The sequence below is a fragment of the Schistocerca americana genome, chromosome X, assembly GCF_021461395.2.
Source record: "Schistocerca americana isolate TAMUIC-IGC-003095 chromosome X, iqSchAmer2.1, whole genome shotgun sequence".
Taxonomy (NCBI): Eukaryota; Metazoa; Arthropoda; class Insecta; order Orthoptera; family Acrididae; genus Schistocerca; species Schistocerca americana.
Genome location: NC_060130.1, coordinates 237,195,021 through 237,214,777, shown reverse-complemented (window position 1 = coordinate 237,214,777; position 19,757 = coordinate 237,195,021). Strand labels below are relative to the sequence as shown.

Genomic DNA, 19,757 nt, shown 5'->3' with positions numbered 1-19,757 from the left:
TTATTTCATTCATCTTTTGAGTGGTACGAGGATTAAACTGGTGCAATTCTCCTGGGTTTTCTTTTGTAAAAGAATATTTGAAAATAGAATTTAGCATTTCAACTTTTGCTTTGCTTCCCTCATTTTTATTTTCTGTCTCACTGATGAGTGACTGTACAATAACTTTGGTGCCACTAACAGCCTTTAAATACAACCACAATTTCTTTGTGTTCTGTGAAAGATCATTTGACATATTCTGCATGTTGATGATCTTCCTTTCTGATTTTTGTTTTATTCCTGTTGTTTAGCCTTTAAATTTTCCATTTTTCTATAATATTTTTAATACAGAAAATGAATATAGTTTTCAAGTGCCATAGGTGTGCTATTAACAGTATAACATCCGTTTGAATATACAATTTTATGATATACACACTCAAAGAACTTGGTAAATTCTTTTAGCACTACATAGTTGAAATTAAATATATATATTGTTAGGAAATTCAATTAAAAGCTATTCTGTACTAAGTTCTAAACTCATTTTTACCAGAAAAGAATGAAATAATCACAAGTAGAATATCTAAGCTTATTTCTATCTTTTGGAAATAATGTGGAATCATTGACTGTCCAAAAGAAATATGTCAAGTTTTAGACCTATGTCTCTACTGTCTTAGTTATTTCACATTTTTGGTTTAACTCAGAAGCAAAAACTACAGCTCTAAGCTTACAATATAAAACACATCTTCTTCTGTGGGACATATGCTTTGCAAACATTTATAAGTTTAAAATATTTGGTTACTCACAGGAAGTAGTACATTGACAATGACACAACTGCAACTGTCATGCAATTTTTCCAAAATTCTGAAGTTCCATGAGCCATAATTAGAAAAAAGGTTTGAATGTTGTCTGGCAGCAGAAGTGTTCGTTTTCCACTGTGCTACTGTGAAGTAAAAGAAAGCACCATTTGTTTTGTGCTTGTTTGTTACTCTATAAATCATGTTTCTGAATATTTGCCAGTGGATTTCACACTGCATGATAAGATTGCTGTGTACCTCTTACCTGTTATGTCATTACTGAACCTGCATTTACAGTGAATAGCACAATAGTCCTCCTTATAAGTTGATCAGAAAATGGTAAAATAAAATGGATAATAAAGTTTCAATGAAATTTACTCCCATGTCACAGGCTTGGCACATTGATAGTTCAAACATATCTTGCTGCTAAGTGTGTTTCTATGTAAGTAACAAGTAAACCAAAAAGTGCAGTTACCCAAATGAGTGTACAAGATTCATAGTGTAAATTCATTCCAGATGTAGATTTAAACAGCACAGACAATTAAAATACATCACCTGATGAAATAACTGGCTGTAGTGAGTAATAAAGTACATTATGCATTAGGCCATCAGAGGTATGTGGAATGAATTTTTATAAGTGTGTAACATCTCACTGCAGTATTCTGTTATACCTATAGAGGAAAAATGATTTTTCTGCAATACAGAGTGATTTCAGAACAACAAGTGTCATAACGTATCATATGGCTATTTGAGAAGATGTAATAACTTATGTCAACAGTACCTGATATGATGCACACAACCTGTTGCTTACATAGAAGTAGTTGTAATTTAACTCTGACTGTTGTTGTAAAATTACAGCAATTATAAGTATTGGTACAAAAAATAAATTTTCTATTTTGCTTCTGTTTTGTATGTCTGTTTCTCTTTAAAGTCTTTTGGATACTGAAAGCAGCTGTTTATATTGGATCTAATGCAACTCAGCAGCAGCAGTCCACATGCATGGAGGTTATGAGTGGTTACTTGGATACTTAAATTTGGATTTGTTATTGACTATCTGTAACAATTAACAATTAAGGGAGCACACAAGATATCCTCATACCTTCTTTGAATATTCTAATACTTATTTGAAGAACATATGAAGCAGCATAGTTTGGCAAACAGCAGTCCAGCATTATAATCGTAACAGTAAAAACAGACACTCTAGTCAATTGAATGCATCAGCAAGACACATGTCCAATAAATGGAGAATTGCTCAATTGTTGCAGCTGTATGGGTTATAAGTCTTCTTTATAAGAGTTAACTCTGTTATGACTAAATATGGTCCTCAGTCTCTCAAATGAGATAAAACAGACTGCAAATAATTTCATTTCTTCATTAACACATATTATATAATAATTAGGCAGAAATAAACAAAATAACGAACTGTTATGCAGGGGAGCCATAAAATAGAGAACAAAAATGTGAACTGTGTACAAAATAAAAGCTCTGTTATTTTAACACATAACTCATAGTACCAGCACTAAAACAAATGTTCCTCCCCATTAAATATGGCAATAATCTGCTGGATTTTTATCATTATTATACCTCTTTATAAAATTCCTCAGAAGAATGATTCATTTCACAGTTACTTGAAACAGGTAGAATCAGAAAGAGAGAAAGAGGGTGATATAGAGAAGGGGGGAGGGGCGGAAGGTGTACGAGGGAAGAAAAGGGAAGAGGGGGTGGGCTGTAGAAATATTCTTGGGCAGAATCAAACGTATAATGAGTAGGGTAAGTTACTTTTGTTTATGACTGTCAGAAGATTATATCATCTAACTTCTAGATATGTTTAATACTGCATAGACACACTGCACCTGAGTTAAATTTTAACATATAAGGAAACAGATATACTGCTACTCATCATGAAGAAACCATGTTGAGTTCCAGACAGGCACAACAGAAAGACTATTAAACATTTAACTGTCAGCTAAAGCCTTCTTCAGAAATACTGGGAGATCTGAATATCAACACTTTACATGCTGCCCAGGAAACCAAATGTTTTACAGATTGTATCCTGTCTTATGGGGCTAAAGATCTTCTTGGACTAGTAGCCACCAGAATAGCTAACTCACATAGTAGTTCAGTGATGACCAGATCATCTCAACAGATGTAATAAATGGTCACCTTTCAGATCATTTAGGCCAAACACTAGTGCTAAAATATTATACCAAATTCAAACCAAGAAAAATGTATGAGCACAGGCAAATATTATCTGCAAACAACATTGCTATACTAAGACACAGTTCAAGCCAGGAATCATGGGAATCAGTTACGACTACCAGTGGGGTCAACAATAAATGGAACATGTTCACAGAAATTATGACCGAGCACAAGGGCGTACCAGGATCTGAACTGGGGGGGGGGGGGGGGGGCAGGTCGTACTAGTCTCAGAAAACAAGGACTCGAGACAACATACAGCACTTCTTATTAAATAAAACAGTAAACCAGTGAAAAACTGCTTTTAATAAACACTTTAAATACAAAATATGCACTTGTACAATCCAAGAAAACATGCAGCATTTATTATTAAATAAAACAGTAAACTAGTAAAAAACTGCGAATATCTTCTAGGGGGAGGGCAGGTGCCCCCCCTGCCCCTCGCTGGGTACACCCATGACTGAGCTCTTAAATAGAGCCATTCCATTAAAAAAAGTGAGTATCCAGAAAAATCCACCTTCAAAATCAAAACCTGTGCCATTAGATTTTAAAACAAAAGATCTGAAAGAAGAAATGGAAAACATGTATAGCTGAGACAGACTGACTAACCCAGAGCTACATAAAGAACTCTACAAGCAGTACAAATATAAGTAGTGCAAAGAAGTCAGGAGATCAAAATCAGAAAGAATCAGCCACCAGATACGAGGTTCAGATACCATTTCAAAGACTTGCTGGTCAATTATAAATAAAATCAGAAACAATAAAACAGAAACTAAAATTAATAATGTACAATTAACTGTGAATAATGAAGATCTCTGATCATCTACTAGTCAGCAATATTTTTAATAATTACAACATAGATATTGTTGAAAACGATGTCTCTATGAAACAGGATTTACAGCACTCATTTGAGTCCTGTAACAAACAGAATTGCAGTATAATACCTACAGTAAGCACATATGACATTCTGCAGCTTATTGACAACTTCAGAAACAAAAAACTCATCTGAATTAGATGAAATTTCTCCATATCTATTGAAGAAATGCAAACACGAACTAATGAAACCACCAGTTCATCTAATAAACTGTGTTCTCGAAGATGGTGTGTTCTGTGAGAAGTTGAAACTATCTGTAGTGAAACCAATACACAAAAAGGGGGAAATAAAGCATGTACAGAACTAAGGATGCCTTTCCCTAATCTCAACTTTCATCAAACTGATAGAGAAAATAGTATTAAAAAAATCTTGGAACATTACAACAATGCTGACATATTAAGTGATTTCTAGCATGGTTTCAGAACAGGTCGAAGTGCCACATCAGCAGCAGTACTATTGAAAAAATAAATGAAAAATCTCAAGGAGCAGAAGTATTCCTGGACCTCTCAAGGGCTTTTGATAGAGTACATCATGATGTGCTCTTATCAAAAATTGTGAAGAGTAGTGTCACTGGGAAACTCATGCAATTGCTAGAAACATATTTAAAGGATAGACAGCAGTGCACAGAGATTACATACTCTAATGGAGAAATAGTGGAGAGGAGAAGGTCAAGTATAAGAAATATATATTTTGGTGTTACTCAGGGCTCCATTTTAGGTCCAATCCTATTCATATGTAAATTATTTTCCCAAGTTCTCTTGACAATAAGCAGTTGATCACTATGTATGGAGATGATACATCTGGTGTCTGCTATGCAGACAGTGAGCCCAGCCTAGTTGAAGAGATACATAACTTTACTGAAAAGGCAAGAGTTCACTTTGAAAGAGAGAACCTAAAAGTAAACATAGAAAAAACAAATAGTAATCATTTTAAACCAAGTGGTGCAAACAGACAAAATACTGTGATTTATGAAATTCTACCAAAAACCTGTACAGATTGTAAATTCTTGTGTTTATGCATACATGATCAACTTTCATGGAAGCAGCAAGTTGATTAAGTCTGGGGGAAAAAAAGCAGCCAGTCTATATGTATTAAGAAGATTATCACCTCATCTTAATTCTGAAAGCCTAAGGACTGAATATTATGGATTACAGTATCGTTACTTGTCTTGTGGAATAGTACTGTGGGGCAGGACATGCCAAACTAATATGAAAAGAGTTTTCATACTGCAGAAGCGAGCCTTGAGGATCATGGGAAAAGTAAAACCAGGAACTTCTTGCAAAATTCTATTCATTAGGCACAATATTCTCACAGTTTATGCCATGTATATACTAGAAAATATAATGCTAGTGAAAGAAGACACTAAGATCAGAAAAAGAAACATGGATTTTCTCAACTGTGAAACAAGGCATAGAAAAGATTATCATATGGTTAACAGAAAATTAACTTTAACAGCAAAAAGCCCCTATGTCAAAGAGGCTGTTTTTAATAACTTGTTATGAAATGAAGTTAAGATATTGACAAGGGATACTTTTTAAAAGTGAGTCAAGCAGTGGCTTTTCCAAAAATGCCCTTATAATTTGAATTTATCATGAATTACAATGTAATAAGAAATAACGTAAACTAAAAAAATTGTAATTGTAAAAACTTTATACTTAGTTGAAAATGCACATGCATGTAAAATTACATTGTATGAGCAATAAATTAAATTGAATTGAATTGAAGAAAAGCAAACCTTTGGAAACTGCTGTTTTGAAGGTGGAAAATTGCTTCCATTCTGAGCAGTTGTATCGAGGTGCTAGATAACTGAAGGTGACAGACCAAAAAGGAATAGGCAAATGGACTAACACAAAGAGAGCAAAAGGACAGACACACCAGTAATGCCTTTACTTCAGAACAATTACCTTAGAAGTTATGCTATAGGAAGTGCACTGGCACTCATAAAACTTATATCTCAATTACAATTAATCTGATAATAACTAACAAGTCATCATCCATGAGCTCTTATTGATGGAAATCGATTAAACCATGCAGAATTTAAGTGCTATACATAGCAGCTCAGAGGAAGGAAGACAGTTTTCTGCTTAAGAATGCATCATGGAGGTGTGGCAGGTGCGTCTTCTAGGAATGTGATGCACAGTTGTCAGAGCCAGTGGGAAGCAGAGCATGTTGGAGGTGATGTGGGGACATGGAACTGGAGGAGGTAACAGGATGGAGGAATGGGAAACAGTTGGGTGTTGTGTTTGGGGACAGTGAGTTACCAGAAATTGAGTCCAGCACAATTATGGGAGTGAGGAATGTGTTGCAAGCATAAATCCCAGCTGCATACCTCAGAAAAGCAGGTGGTGGAGGGAATGATCCAGGTGGCCTGGGTTGTGAAGCAGCTACTGAAACTGAGCATGTTATGCTCAGCTGCATTTTGTGTCACTGGGCTGTCAACTTTGATCCATGGCAACAGTTTGGGGGGGGGGGGGGGGTTCTATATGGTGGACAGATAAGATACTGGAAATACTGACATAAAAAACTGTACAGTGTTTACAGGAGAATTGGTATCTCACATGGGTGCTTTAGCAGGTGGCCCAGCCTCTGATAAGGTAGGGTAAGCTCCTGACAGGACTGGAGTAGAAAGTGCTGAATGGGTAGATTAGAATCTTGATCTACCCCAGGGATATGATGCCTGTGGCAAGGGGTTGGAAGTGGGAGTAGTACAGAGATGGACTAGGATGTTGTGTAGGTTGGGTGGGTGATGGAACACCATTTTAGGAGGGTTTAGAAGGATCTTGGATAAGATGTCCTTCATTTCATTGCTTGATGAGAGATAATTAAAGCCCTGTTGAGGGGTGTGATTCAGTTGTTCCATTCCAGGGAGATACTAGGTGACAAGGGGCACTTCTTAGTAGTTGATTCTTGGAGGTGGTGGTAGGATTGGGGGTTTGTGAGGCTATGACACAGGAAATCTGTTTGCAGACTATGGTTGGGGGTGGGGGGTTCGAGCCTCACTGTGAAGACCTTTGTTGACCTTCAGCATACTGGACAACAGACTTCTCACCACTGCAGATACTTTGTCCTCAGGGGAATAGGCTGTATTGGAAGGATATTTTAAAGTGGAAAGGGTGGCAATTGTTGAAATGCAGGCACAGTTGGTGGTTAGTGGGTTTAACATGGGCAGAGGTGTGAATGGAGCCATAAGAGAGGTGGTAGTTAATGTCCGGATCAGGTTGAGAAGTACCTGATAAAGTGGACAGGAGAGAAGGTGTCGAGGTTGTGAAGGACTGAGGATAAGGTGTCTTGTCTCTGTCTCAAGATCATCAATTAACCTGAGCCAGACTAGGGGTTTGGAGTTTTGGGAGGCTAGGAAGGTTTCCTCAGATGCCCTGTAGAAAAGTTGGTGTAGGAGGGTGCCATGCGGGTGTCCATGGCTGTGCCACACATCTGTTTGTATACCTTCACTCCAAAGGAAAGGTGGTTGTGAGTCAGGATATTATTGGTAAAGTGTATAAGGAATGAGGTGGGGGTTGGAGTCTGAAGGATGTAGGTAGAGGTAGTATTTGACAGTGACAAGACCATGGCACTGGTGTATAGGGAGATGGCATCAACAGTAACAAGTAGGGATTCAGATGGTAAAGGGGTGGTGATGGTGGAGAGTCGGTGAAGGTGAAGATGTTGGAGACTAGGTCTCGAGCAAATTAGTTGGAGTTGTTGGTCAACAAGAGTAGAAATTCTTTTAGTGGGAGTAAACTAGCCAGCTACAATGTGATTTAAAAAATATTGGGTCTGTGGATTTTGGGGTGCATGTAGAAGGTGGGTTTGTGGGGTGTCATGGGAATAAGGAGGGAGATGTACTCAAGGAAGAGGTTCTGGGAAGGGCTGATGAATTTCGGTATGGGTTGGAGGTTTTGTTGGGCTTCTGCAATGGGGTCACTATGACAGAACTTTAAGGTGGAGTAGTGAGATAGTTGGTGCAAGTCATCTGTCAGATAGTCACTGTGACTTGTCACAGCAGTGGTGGAACTTTTGTCTGCTGGTGGAATGATTAGGCTGAGATCTGTGTTCAGGGTGCTGGAAGATTAGTGTTTTTAGGAATGGAACTGGGTAGGGATAATAATGTCAAGCTGTATGTAAGAAATTCCTGGAAAGTGACCAGAGGGTGGTTAGGGATCATGGCTGGATAGTGGTATAAACTGGGAGTGGCAAGGTTCAGTGAGGGTATTATGCTCACTTTGGTTGAAGAGATTAGTAGGAAAGAAGTGTTTCCACTCTAGGCATCAGAAGAAGGAGAGTAGGTCTGTAACAAGTCCAATATGGTTAAATTTGGATGTGGGGCTGCACTTGATAGGGTTGAAACTTCTGTGGAACTGGGACTTTTTATGGTAAGATTAACAACAGTGTTTTGGGCTTGCTAGGGTTCTGTAACTGTGCTACAAATGCTGCACAGCTTTTTATTTCAGTATGACTACCACCTAACTATTAACCAGGATGAATGGCTATAGTCAAACTGCTGTCAAGAACAAAGCTGACCACCTGGTACCAAAACATGCAGCTGAGCATAAAATGCTCAGTGTTGATGGCTACTTCACAACCTGAGCCATCTGGATCTTTGCCTCCGCCACCAGCTACTCATGTAATCATCCTTACATCAATTCCCAGTAACCCACTATCCCCACACACTTCATCCAACAGTTTCCCCCTCTTCTGCCCTGTCGCCCTCAGCCGATTCACCCTCACATCATCTTCAATCTTCACCATTCCCCAGCAGCTAAGACAATGAAAATGCCTAGCCCTTGCACGTGCCACATCTCCCTCCCCCATTCTTAACCAGCAAACCTGCTGCCTCCCTCATCGCCACTAACCAACCATCCCAAGTCTCTTTCCCACCTCTCTCTTCGCCCCAACCAGCACAACCCCCACCACAACCTAGTCCACCTGCCAAAATGCAGCACTGGCACTGTGTGTGTATGGGGGTGTTTTCTACGTGCATTTTGCTCAAGGTTGAGAAAGGAAGTTTTCTTTTTGTGTGTATGGGCACTTTGATGACTTAAAATCAGTGAGTGGTCTCCTTTAATCTGAATAGTAGAATTAATTAATTTACAGACACTTGAAGGATAAAGTACAGAGTGACACACGGTGGTGTGCCATTCTGGAACTACACTAACAGTACAGTTTGAGAGCAGAGTGTGACAGTTACCTATGATACTGTTAAATATGCAAATTAAGAGAAAATGATACGGAATAACACAAGTCTAAATAAACGATGGGAACAAGGAGCAATTTCCTTTCAGAATGCCACTGAACACTTATGAATATCTCATCAATTAGACAAATTTCTCTTGTGTTGTAAAATATGCAATTTAAGTAAATTATTTAATAGCAGGTACCAGTAGACTTTACCACACAAGTGTGATTTTCTCACTTTATAATTATTAACAAATTACAAATAATTTAAATTATTTACATTGTAGGCTACATGTTCTTACATTGTTTGGTGATGTTGGAGGCTAGGAAAGCAAGTCTGTAAGAAAGCAGGAAGTCTGGTATGCAGGTGGTGGTCACCAGATGGCAGAGGGTAGCTAGCATGGTAGCTCGGAGGTGACCAGTTGTGTGTAGTGCAATAAATCCCTATACCAGTAATCAAATTGAGACATGATAAATCTCCTTCTTGTTACCCTTTGTCTCCTGACTGCCACGATGTAAGGACATGTTAGTTTGTTATAGGTAATTTAGTTAAAAAGTATGGTATCACTTGAGCAAACTATGGCTTTATTTATTAATAAATTGATAACACTTTTTATTAATTATGTATCAAGCATTTCCATATGTTTCATCTAGTTAAATACATTGAAGCAATTGGTTTAGTGAAATGATTGATTGTGCACCATCAGCATGTTATCAAATGCACGTTTGGATTATCAAAAGTTGAATCCGCAGTCTAAATATCTTTCTGTCAACTCTGATTACTATTGTCATTGTAATGCAAACCATTTTTAGCCTGCACTGCATCTCATTTTATCATGGTCCAGCATCACCAAACTTTTCTGCTCTTCAACAATTAGCTTTGTGACTGATTTCACCAGAAATTAAGTATTGGGTTGTCTTCGACAGTAGGAGTTTTTATTGTATCTAACATCAAAAAATCCATGTTATTAATGTACTCTTGCTGACATCAATGTGATGTGCCCCACCTCTCAAACAAATAGTATCTTGAGGTTCAGTTCACATTTTGAGTCATATTAATTTCTATTATTATTATTATTTCTTTCTTGTCTCAGATGTTATGTCTGGTTAAAAATGGAAGGTGACGCGGACCTTGATCAAGCGTGACTTCCTTTTAACTGTACGGTATATGTTACATTGCATTTAGGAACTTTCGGGTAATTGAACAAGTGCCAATAATGACAGATTTCTGTAGTTGTATATATAAGTTTGGATGTAGCTGTATTGCATTGATGTACTGGTGGATATTGTGTGGTATGACTCCTGTAGTTGATAGTATAATTGGTATAATGTCAACTTTATCCTGATGCCACATGTCCTTGACTTCCTCAGCCAGTTGGATGTATTTTTCAATTTTTTCTCCTGTTTTCTTTTGTATATTTGTTGTATTGGGTATGGATATTTCAATTAGTTGTGTTAATTTCTTCTTTTTATTGGTGAGTATGATGTCAGGTTTGTTATGTGGTGTTGTTTTATCTGTTATAATGGTTCTGTTCCAGTATAATTTGTATTCATCGTTCTCCAGTACATTTTGTGGTGCATACCTGTATGTGGGAACATGTTGTTTTATAAGTTTATGTTGTAAGGCAAGCTGTTGATGTATTATTTTTGCTACATTGTCATGTCTTCTGGGGTATTCTGTATTTGCTAGTATTGTACATCCGCTTGTGATATGATCTACTGTTTCTATTTGTTGTTTGCAAAGTCTGCATTTATCTGTTGTGGTATTGGGATCTTTAATAATATGCTTGCTGTAATATCTGGTGTTTATTGTTTGATCCTGTATTGCAATCATGAATCCTTCCGTCTCACTGTATATATTGCCTTTTCTTAGCCATGTGTTGGATGCGTCTTGATCGATGTGTGGCTGTGTTAGATGATACGGGTGCTTGCCATGTAGTGTTTTCTTTTTCCAATTTACTTTCTTCGTATCTGTTGATGTTATGTGATCTAAAGGGTTGTAGAAGTGGTTATGAAATTGCAGTGGTGTAGCCGATGTATTTATATGAGTGATTGCTTTGTGTATTTTGCTAGTTTCTGCTCGTTCTATAAAGAATTTTCTTAAATTGTCTACCTGTCCATAATGTAGGTTTTTTATGTCGATAAATCCCCTTCCCCCTTCCCCCTTCCTTTCTGCTTAATGTGAATCTTTCAGTTGCTGAATGTATGTGATGTATTCTATATTTGTGGCATTGTGATTGTGTAAGTGTATTGAGTGCTTCTAGGTCTGTGTTACTCCATTTCACTACTCCAAATGAGTAGGTCAATATTGGTATAGCATAAGTATTTATAGCTTTTGTCTTGTTTCTTGCTGTCAATTCTGTTTTCAGTATTTTTGTTAGTCTTTGTCTATATTTTTCTTTTAGTTCTTCTTTAATATTTGTATTATCTATTCCTATTTTTTGTCTGTATCCTAGATATTTATAGGCATCTGTTTTTTCCATCGCTTCTATGCAGTCGCTGTGGTTATCCAATATGTAATCTTCTTGTTTACTTTCCCTTGACTATGCTATTTTTCTTACATTTGTCTGTTCCAAAAGCCATATTTATATCATTGCTGAATACTTCTGTTATCTTTAGTAATTGGTTGAGTTGTTGATTTGTTGCTGCCAGTAGTTTTAGATCATCCATGCATAGCAGATGTGTGATTTTGTGTGGGTATGTTCCAGTAATATTGTATCCATAATTTGTATTATTTAGCATGTTGGATAGTGGGTTCAGAGCAAGGCAGAACCAGAAAGGACTTAATGAGTCTCCTTTGTATATTCCACGCTTAATCTGTATTGGCTGTGATGTGATATTATTTGAATTTGTTTGGATATTAAGTGTGGTTTTCCAATTTTTCATTACTATGTTTAGGAACTGTATCAATTTAGGATCTCCTTTGTATATTTCCATATTTGTAGTAACCATAACTGGGGTACACTATCAAAAGCTTTTTGGTAATCAATGTATGCATAGTGTAGCGACCTTTGTTTAGTTTTAGCTTGATATGTCACCTCTGCATCTATTATCAGTTGCTCTTTACATCCTCGTGCTCCTTTGCAATAGCCTTTTTGTTCTTCATTTATAATTTTGTTCTGTGTTGTATGTGTCATTAATTTTTGTGTAATGACAGAAGTTAATATTTTGTATATTGTTGGTAGGCATGTTATGGGGCGATATTTAGCTAGGTTTGCTGTGTCTGCTTGATCTTTAGGTTTCAGATAAGTTATTCCATGTGTAAGTGTATCAGGGAATGTGTATGGGTCTGCAATGTAACTGTTAAATAATTTAGTTAGATGTGAATGTGTTGAGGTGAATTTCTTTAGCCAGAAATTTTCCATTTTATCTTTTCCAGGGGCTTTCCAATTGTGAGTAGAATTAATTGCTTGGGTGACTTCATGTTGCAAAATTATCACTTCAGGCATTTGTGGTATCTGTTTCTGCTTGTATCCACCGTGCATGTCTGTTATGTTGTACCGGGTTTGACCATATGTTGCTCCAGAAGTGTTCCATGTCTGTTATGTTTGGTGGATTGTCTATTTTAATGTGTGAGTAGTCTATTGTCTGGTAAAATTTCCTTTGGTTTGTGTTGAATGTTTGGTTTTGTTTCCTTCTATTTTCACTTTTTTTGTATCTTCTAAGTCGTTTGGCCAATGCTTGTAATTTCTGCTTCTTTTATTATTATTATTATTATTATTATTATTATTATTTGAGTGATACATTTCACTGGTAACACTGTGTCAAGATTTTTCTGCAAATAGTATGTACATTGTATAAACTTTTATGTCATGGCATTTTTATGGCTTTTCTTGTACACTGAAGGAACTGGTATAGGCATGTGTATTCAAATACGGAAATATGTAAACAGGCAGAATATGGCGCTGCAGTTGACAATGCCTATATAAGATAACAAGTGTCTTGCACAGTTGTTAGATTGGTTACTGCTTCTACAATGGCAGGTTATCAAGATTTAAGTGAGTTTGAATGTCTTGTTATAGTCAGCACACGAGTGATGGGACACAGCATCTCCGAGGTAGTGATGAAGTGGGAATTTTCCCGTTTGACCATTTCATGAGTGTACCATAAATACCAGGAATCCAGTAAATCATCAAATCTCCGATGTTGCTGTGGCCAGAAAAAGATCCAGCAATTAAGGGACCAATGATGACTGAAGAGAATTGTTCAATGTGACAGAAGGGCAACCCTTCCACAAATTGCTGCAGATTTCAATGTTGCACCATCAACAAGTGGCAGCGTGCGAACCATTCAGTGAAACATCATTGATATGGGCTTTATGCCTTGCCTGGGCCCGTCAACACCGACAATGGACTGTGGATGACTGGAAACATGTCACCTGGTAAGACAAGTCTTGTTTCAAATTGTATTTAGTGGATGGACATGTACGGGTATGGAGACAACCTCATGAATCCATGGACTTTGTATGTCAGTAGGGGACTGTTCAAGCTAGTGGAGGCTCTGTAATGGTGTGGGGCATGTGCAGTTGGAGTGATATGGGACACCTGATATGTCTAGATACAACTCTGACAGGAGACATGTATGTAAGCATCCTTTCTGAACACCTGCATCCATTCATGTCAATTGTGTGTTCCAATGGACTTGGGCAATTCCAGCAGGACAATGTGACACCCCACACATACAGAATTGCTACAGAGTGACTCCAAGAACACTCTCCTAAGTTTAAACACTTCCACTGGCCACCAAACTCCCCAGACATGAACATTATTGAGCATATCTGGGATGCCCTGCAATGTGCTGTTCAGAAGAGATCTCCACCCCTCATACTTTTATGAATTTATGGATAGCCCTGCAGGATTCATGATTCATGGCGTCAATTCCCTCCAGCACTACTTCAGACATTAGTTGAGTCCATGCCATGTTGTGTTGCAGCACTCCTGCTTGCTCGTGGGGGCCCCTACACGATATTAGGCAGATGTACCAGTTTCCTTGGCTCGTCAGTGTATTTCTTTCTTGATCGTTAAATGTGCTCCACACTGAAAATCTAAAGATCAAATGAACTATGAGAGAATCCAGAGGAAAATATAAAGAGCTGATGTAAAAAACCAGCAAAGTCAACTGGAGGAACAAAATTTTTTAGATATACTGGATTCTTTTTCCACTACATCATAGAAGTAAAGGTAAGGGCAATATTGTTATCTCCTTAGCCTGCATGTAGAGTGAATTTGCAAAAAATCTGTAATCTGTCAAAGCTGAATTTTGTTTGGTGAATAAAATTTAAGATTTCCATAGTAATTAGTGGTAACAATAGTGATAATATAATTTGTATAAAATGACTGACTTGGCTTCTTGAGAGGGTGTAATGGTGCAGCATCTCTTGGTTAAGTGGTGCAGCATTTCTTGGTTGTCTCATCTCTGTAATGTGACTCCCAGAAAAAGTTATAGACATATATCACTGCTATCTGGCTTTTCAAAGATTATAGAACAACTCCTAGCTCAGCTAACAAATTTTTTTAGTCAGAATAATATGCTATCAAGCAGGGTTTCAGAGCACAACATTCCACACTGAGTGCTACTTTTCATCTTGTCAGCCACATCTTAAGTGCAATAGACAATTACTCCAAACTTTCAGGTACTTTCATAGATTTACTAAAGATTTTCAATGTCATAGATCATTCAATTCTCTGAAAAAGAAGAAAAAAAAAAAAAAAACCTCGATTGTTACAGTGTATGAGGGATGACAAATGAGTGGCTGAAATCCTACTTAAGTAATCAATTTCAGGTTACAGAAGTCAAACACAGGCATGCTAACACTATACAAAACTACCTTTCAGTTCCGTCCTCACTGATACATAGTGTACAACAGGGCTCTGTCTTAGGATCATTTCTTTTTCTAGTATACATTAATGATATACTGTCATGTATAAATGGTCTCCCCTCATGTGTAAAGAATGCAGCAGCAGTACTATTTGCAGATGATATCAGTCTGCTTGTTGAAGTGAAAAATAGTGAAGATCTCATCGCTGCGGCAACTTTCATCATAGATGAAGTTTCACAATGGCTCTATAGGAAGAGACTTGTCTTAAACCAACAAGAAACAGTTACTCTACACTTTCAGCTCCCGAAAAATAAATATACTAAAAAGCCAGCAATTCACATGAACAGTCATGATATTCAGAATATCATTGTGACTAAGTTTCTAGGCCTTTGCCTGCAAGAAAATTTACAATGGAACTCTCACATAATAATAACTATCTAAACTAATATATGTAATTGGAGTACTATCCAGCAATGTAACTCTTGAAACTGTAAAAACTATTTATTTTTCTCAGATACACTCATTATTAAGGTACGGTGTTATCTTTTGGGTAAATTCTCCTCCTGCCTTAACAACATTCAGGAAGCAAAAGAGAATAAACAAATAATAAGAAAGCAAACAATAGAAGTGCATTTAAGTCTTGTTTTAAAGACTTAAATATTCTCCCTCTTCCCTGCACTTATATCCAAATATCCAACAACTTGTGCTCTTTGTAAGAAAAAGTATGATGAAAGAGAATCTCTTTGTCCAAAACACTACTGTGCATGGGCCCCATACTAGGTTAAGGGGAAATGCCCATGCAAATTATTCCAAATACATCTCTCTCAAAAGGGTGCTTATCACTCTGATATAACAATCTACAATAGGCTGCTAGACATTATTATAAACACTAGACACACATATGCATTCAAAAAAGCCACTAAAACCTTTTTATTAAAGGAGCGTTTCTACTGTTTGTCTGATTGTATGAGTAACAAAGTAGAGTACTTGCCTAGTACTTTTGTACTGTAAAATATGTCCAAAATCTGTAATACATTGTATGTATATAAGATTTACTGGACGAATAAATAAATATGTCCAGAACATTCTTGCTCAGCAATATTTATAGTTTGCATACTGATATTAATTTCGATTCCATGATGTCACATACGTGATTTCAGTCGTTTTATGTGTTATGGTAAAAATCAGGAAATTAACCATAATGGAACCCAAAAGGAGATGGAACTGAATACCATAGAGGGTGAATTCGCTAATGCGGTAACAGATGGTGTAGGTGCTTCAGCACACAAAAAAGAATTGCGGGTTGAAAATGAAGTAATTAATCCTATGGCTAACCCCACCACCAGCCATATACCAGATCCAAATATCGCTACAATTAGTGTTTAATAAATGTGATGAAGGGAAACCAACAAAAATGAATGAAATATCAACTATTCATAATGAAATATCAACTATGTATAGTGAAATTCCTTCTCAAATAATAAGCTTAACCATCACTGTATCAAATTTAACATTACAGAAAAATGCTTTGTTGACTGACTTGACACATTTGTCATTGCAGTACTGCACATTAACTACCAAAATAATTGCATTTGAAGATGCCTACCAAAGCTTGTCTGTAACAATGATATAGTTGTCTGAGGAACAAAATCAAATCAGAGAATTCATTCTCAAACCTTGTTCAGAGGTCAAGAATTTCACTGTGGAGCAAGAAGCCAAGATTAAACTTCAATTTGACATACAAACAAAAAGCTTTGAGGGAGATTAATAAGGTTGGACTTCATGTAAGGAAACCAACAGTAATGAAAATTTAGATTCTGAACTGACACACGTAGTGCAACATTCAGCTGCTGAACTTTCATCTCAGAATGGTGCTATGGATGAAGTAAACAAGATTACCATGAACCTGTTCAAAAATACATTAGGTGCAAATCAATAGCATACAAAAGATGCAGTCTGACATAAAACCAGACTCATTATCCCCTTTTGTTAACATAAATAGTGAAAGTATTTATTCCATGCCACACAGTGAAATAATTAATAAACAAATAATGCATGTCTGCCACCCAACTACATGTCCTATGTGGTGGGGGCACCACTTTCCTAGCTGTCAGTTTTATTATACGAATACTTTTTTGGAAACGAACAGGTGAAAGTGTTCACAACTGGTAAAAGTAAGAATAACAATAGCAGTATGGTTACCACACATGAAATTTTACAGTCACGCATGATAAAAGACTATTGCATCAATTCTGTGATGCAGCTGGTGACACCCCCATCACACAAGGCATGCTGAATGTGGCCCATCAAGTCTTATTAACATAAAGAGGTATAGATGATAACCAGTCTGGTAACAAATACCAAACTGGTTATCATCATATAGAAACAATACAATTCCATGAATGTGACACACACAGTAAACAGATGGTAAAAGAATCACACATATTAAAAATTTCAGTACAGAACTATACTATCAATACCAACTGGCAAATACAGGAACCCACTACAGAACCGAGTGAGATGGAGCAGTGATTAGCACATTGGACTCATTTTCAGGAGGACAACGGTTCAAACCCGCATTTGGCCATCCTGATTTAGGTTTTTCATTATTTCCCTAAATCACTCCATCCAAATGACAAGATGATTCCTATAAAAGGGCATGGTCGACTTCCTTCCCTGTCCCTCTCTAATAAGACCGATGACCTTGCTGTTTGGTGCCCTCCCCCAAATCAACCACCCAACCACTGTAAACATTAAGGTGCCAGAAGAACTTCACCCAGAATACTGAATATGATAAACTCAATGTGACCATTAACAGTAAACCATGGGGTGGATGAGGCACAAAGTATGTGCTCTAGTAAATCTGTTACCTTACAATAATGATACAGACATTCGGGAGGAACTGATCACTGAGGATTTCAAATGCCATGATCATAGTCAAGAGATTGTCCAAGAAACTGTACATGCTCTCATAGGGAAAATCTGATTACAATTTCATAGTTACAGGTGCTATGGTGGGAGTTATGTCATCAAATTTGCTTAATAAGATTTGTGAAGTCATCAAAGTACCCATATATCCAGTGCAAAATTGTAATATCATTTGAGATATTGGTGCTAAGTCGCAGTATGTCAAGATGCAAATGAAGGTGGGAGTTGAAATTGGAAATGGAAAAATAAAATGTCCATTCATGATTGAAAGTGACTAGAGAGTAGAATGAATTTTTGGCATGGATTTCATAAGAGAAAAGGATGTTGTGAGTGACTTCTCTTTGGGTACATGCTTTCTAAACATCAATATCCAAAAGTTGTAGTTGACCTAGTGAAAAGGAAAATAGAGCATGGTAAATACTGCTAGGGCTTAAGGGTAAAGTTTCTTAAGGACAACACACACCAGTAGTACAATTTCACACTGTTGTCAGGCTGAACATGTTGAAAATCAAGTACAAGATATGATCTAAGAGTCTACTACAGTTGACTAATTGCAACAGGCAAAATTAAAAGAATTTCTATCAAAATGTGCACACTTGACAGCAAAAAAAGTAGGCCACTGATGAGTGCAACCAACATAATTTAACTGTGTTGCAGGTCCTCTAAATGCCGAAACACTGTGGCATATAGTTGTTTGACTATACACAGTCATTACCACAAGAGACCACTTGAGAACACTGTTCATTATGGCTCTCAGTGCAGATGTAAACTTGCACTGCAATACAACCAATATTAGAAAAGATCTTATTAGATATGCGACAGCCCCTAACGCTTGTAAATTAAACTTCATTACAATAGGTGGCACTTCAGATGTCTTATCACATCCATTAAATTACATGACAAGTTCTTGTTCCTGCTCTGAATTTGAACCCAGTATTAACCAAACAGAGCTTGCATGTATGATTGAGTCTTGACTAGGCATAAAGAGATGTAAAATATCGAAGTTTTCACTAGTATCACTTTAAAAGGCTGAATGACGAAACCTGGATATAAATGATAATATCTTTAGCACTGCACTGGGAACACCATGAAGCTTATATTGCCCCTGAGAAGTAACCACAAAATGTATGTAATAAAGTGCAACTCTTAAGTGTGAAACACCATGAAGTAAAGTTGTGGTAATGGGCAGGGAGTAGAACCTAGTACCTATCTGAATTGTTAACTAAGCACAGTCAGATGTCAGATATTAAATATATTCACCAATTATCTGATATTGGAAACTGAAACAATACAAATGATTTTTGCCTGGTAGGGATTCAGACCCGGCACATTTCGCTGTTCTCTTATAGCTATGAATAGACATGAAATATTTATTGTTTCTTTACCAGTAGCAAGATGTAGACATGTTCAGCTAAAGGTAATGCAACAAATAGTTCTGTGCTTCCAGGGATTCCAACCCTGCATATATTGTCGTTATTGAGCCCACACAGAGAGGTATCAACTATAAAATTCCCTTTCACTAGTAGGTAGGATGATGCCATTCATTCATAGATGCCTGGAGGAGTTTGACATTTGAGAAAATGACAAAACGGTGGGACAGTAAGATCTCAAAGGGTTCAAATCCAGGGAAAACCAGTCCAGTGCCATTATTTCCAAAATTTCAAGGTCACTTAAAATAGGAAATGAAGGGCCTATGACCTTATATGATGAATGGTTCATGAAATAAAATAGCATTCTTAGTGTAAGGAAGCTTATTAGAGGCAGAGTTTCTACAGGCAGTGATTTCTGCCTCAGACAGCCAAACTGAATCCAACTCTGTTCCAGTTGGTAGCGAATGGAGATATTTAATGTTGAGGTGTTACTGGAGGTGAGGAGAGTGTGTCTGCGGCTGTTAAAAACTGGTACCACCAGTGGGAATTGAACCCACATCTTAGCCATTACAAGCTAGCCTCAGTCCAATTAACCACCAAATTTCAGATACATCATGTTTTTGTCATAA

General features: G+C 37.1%; 1 protein-coding gene across 1 annotated transcript in view; it reads right to left on the bottom strand.

Annotated features, from left to right (window-relative positions):
• LOC124556238 (EH domain-containing protein 1-like) overlaps nt 1–895 on the bottom strand; it is a 144,282-nt gene extending 143,387 nt beyond the window's left edge. Inside the window, exon 1 of the mRNA XM_047130227.1 lies at nt 780–895. Within this exon, the coding sequence (XP_046986183.1) occupies nt 780–856 (77 nt within the window). The 5' untranslated portion in view covers nt 857–895. The remainder of the gene's footprint in view (nt 1–779) is intronic.
• Nucleotides 896–19,757: the final 18,862 nt, after the last annotated feature.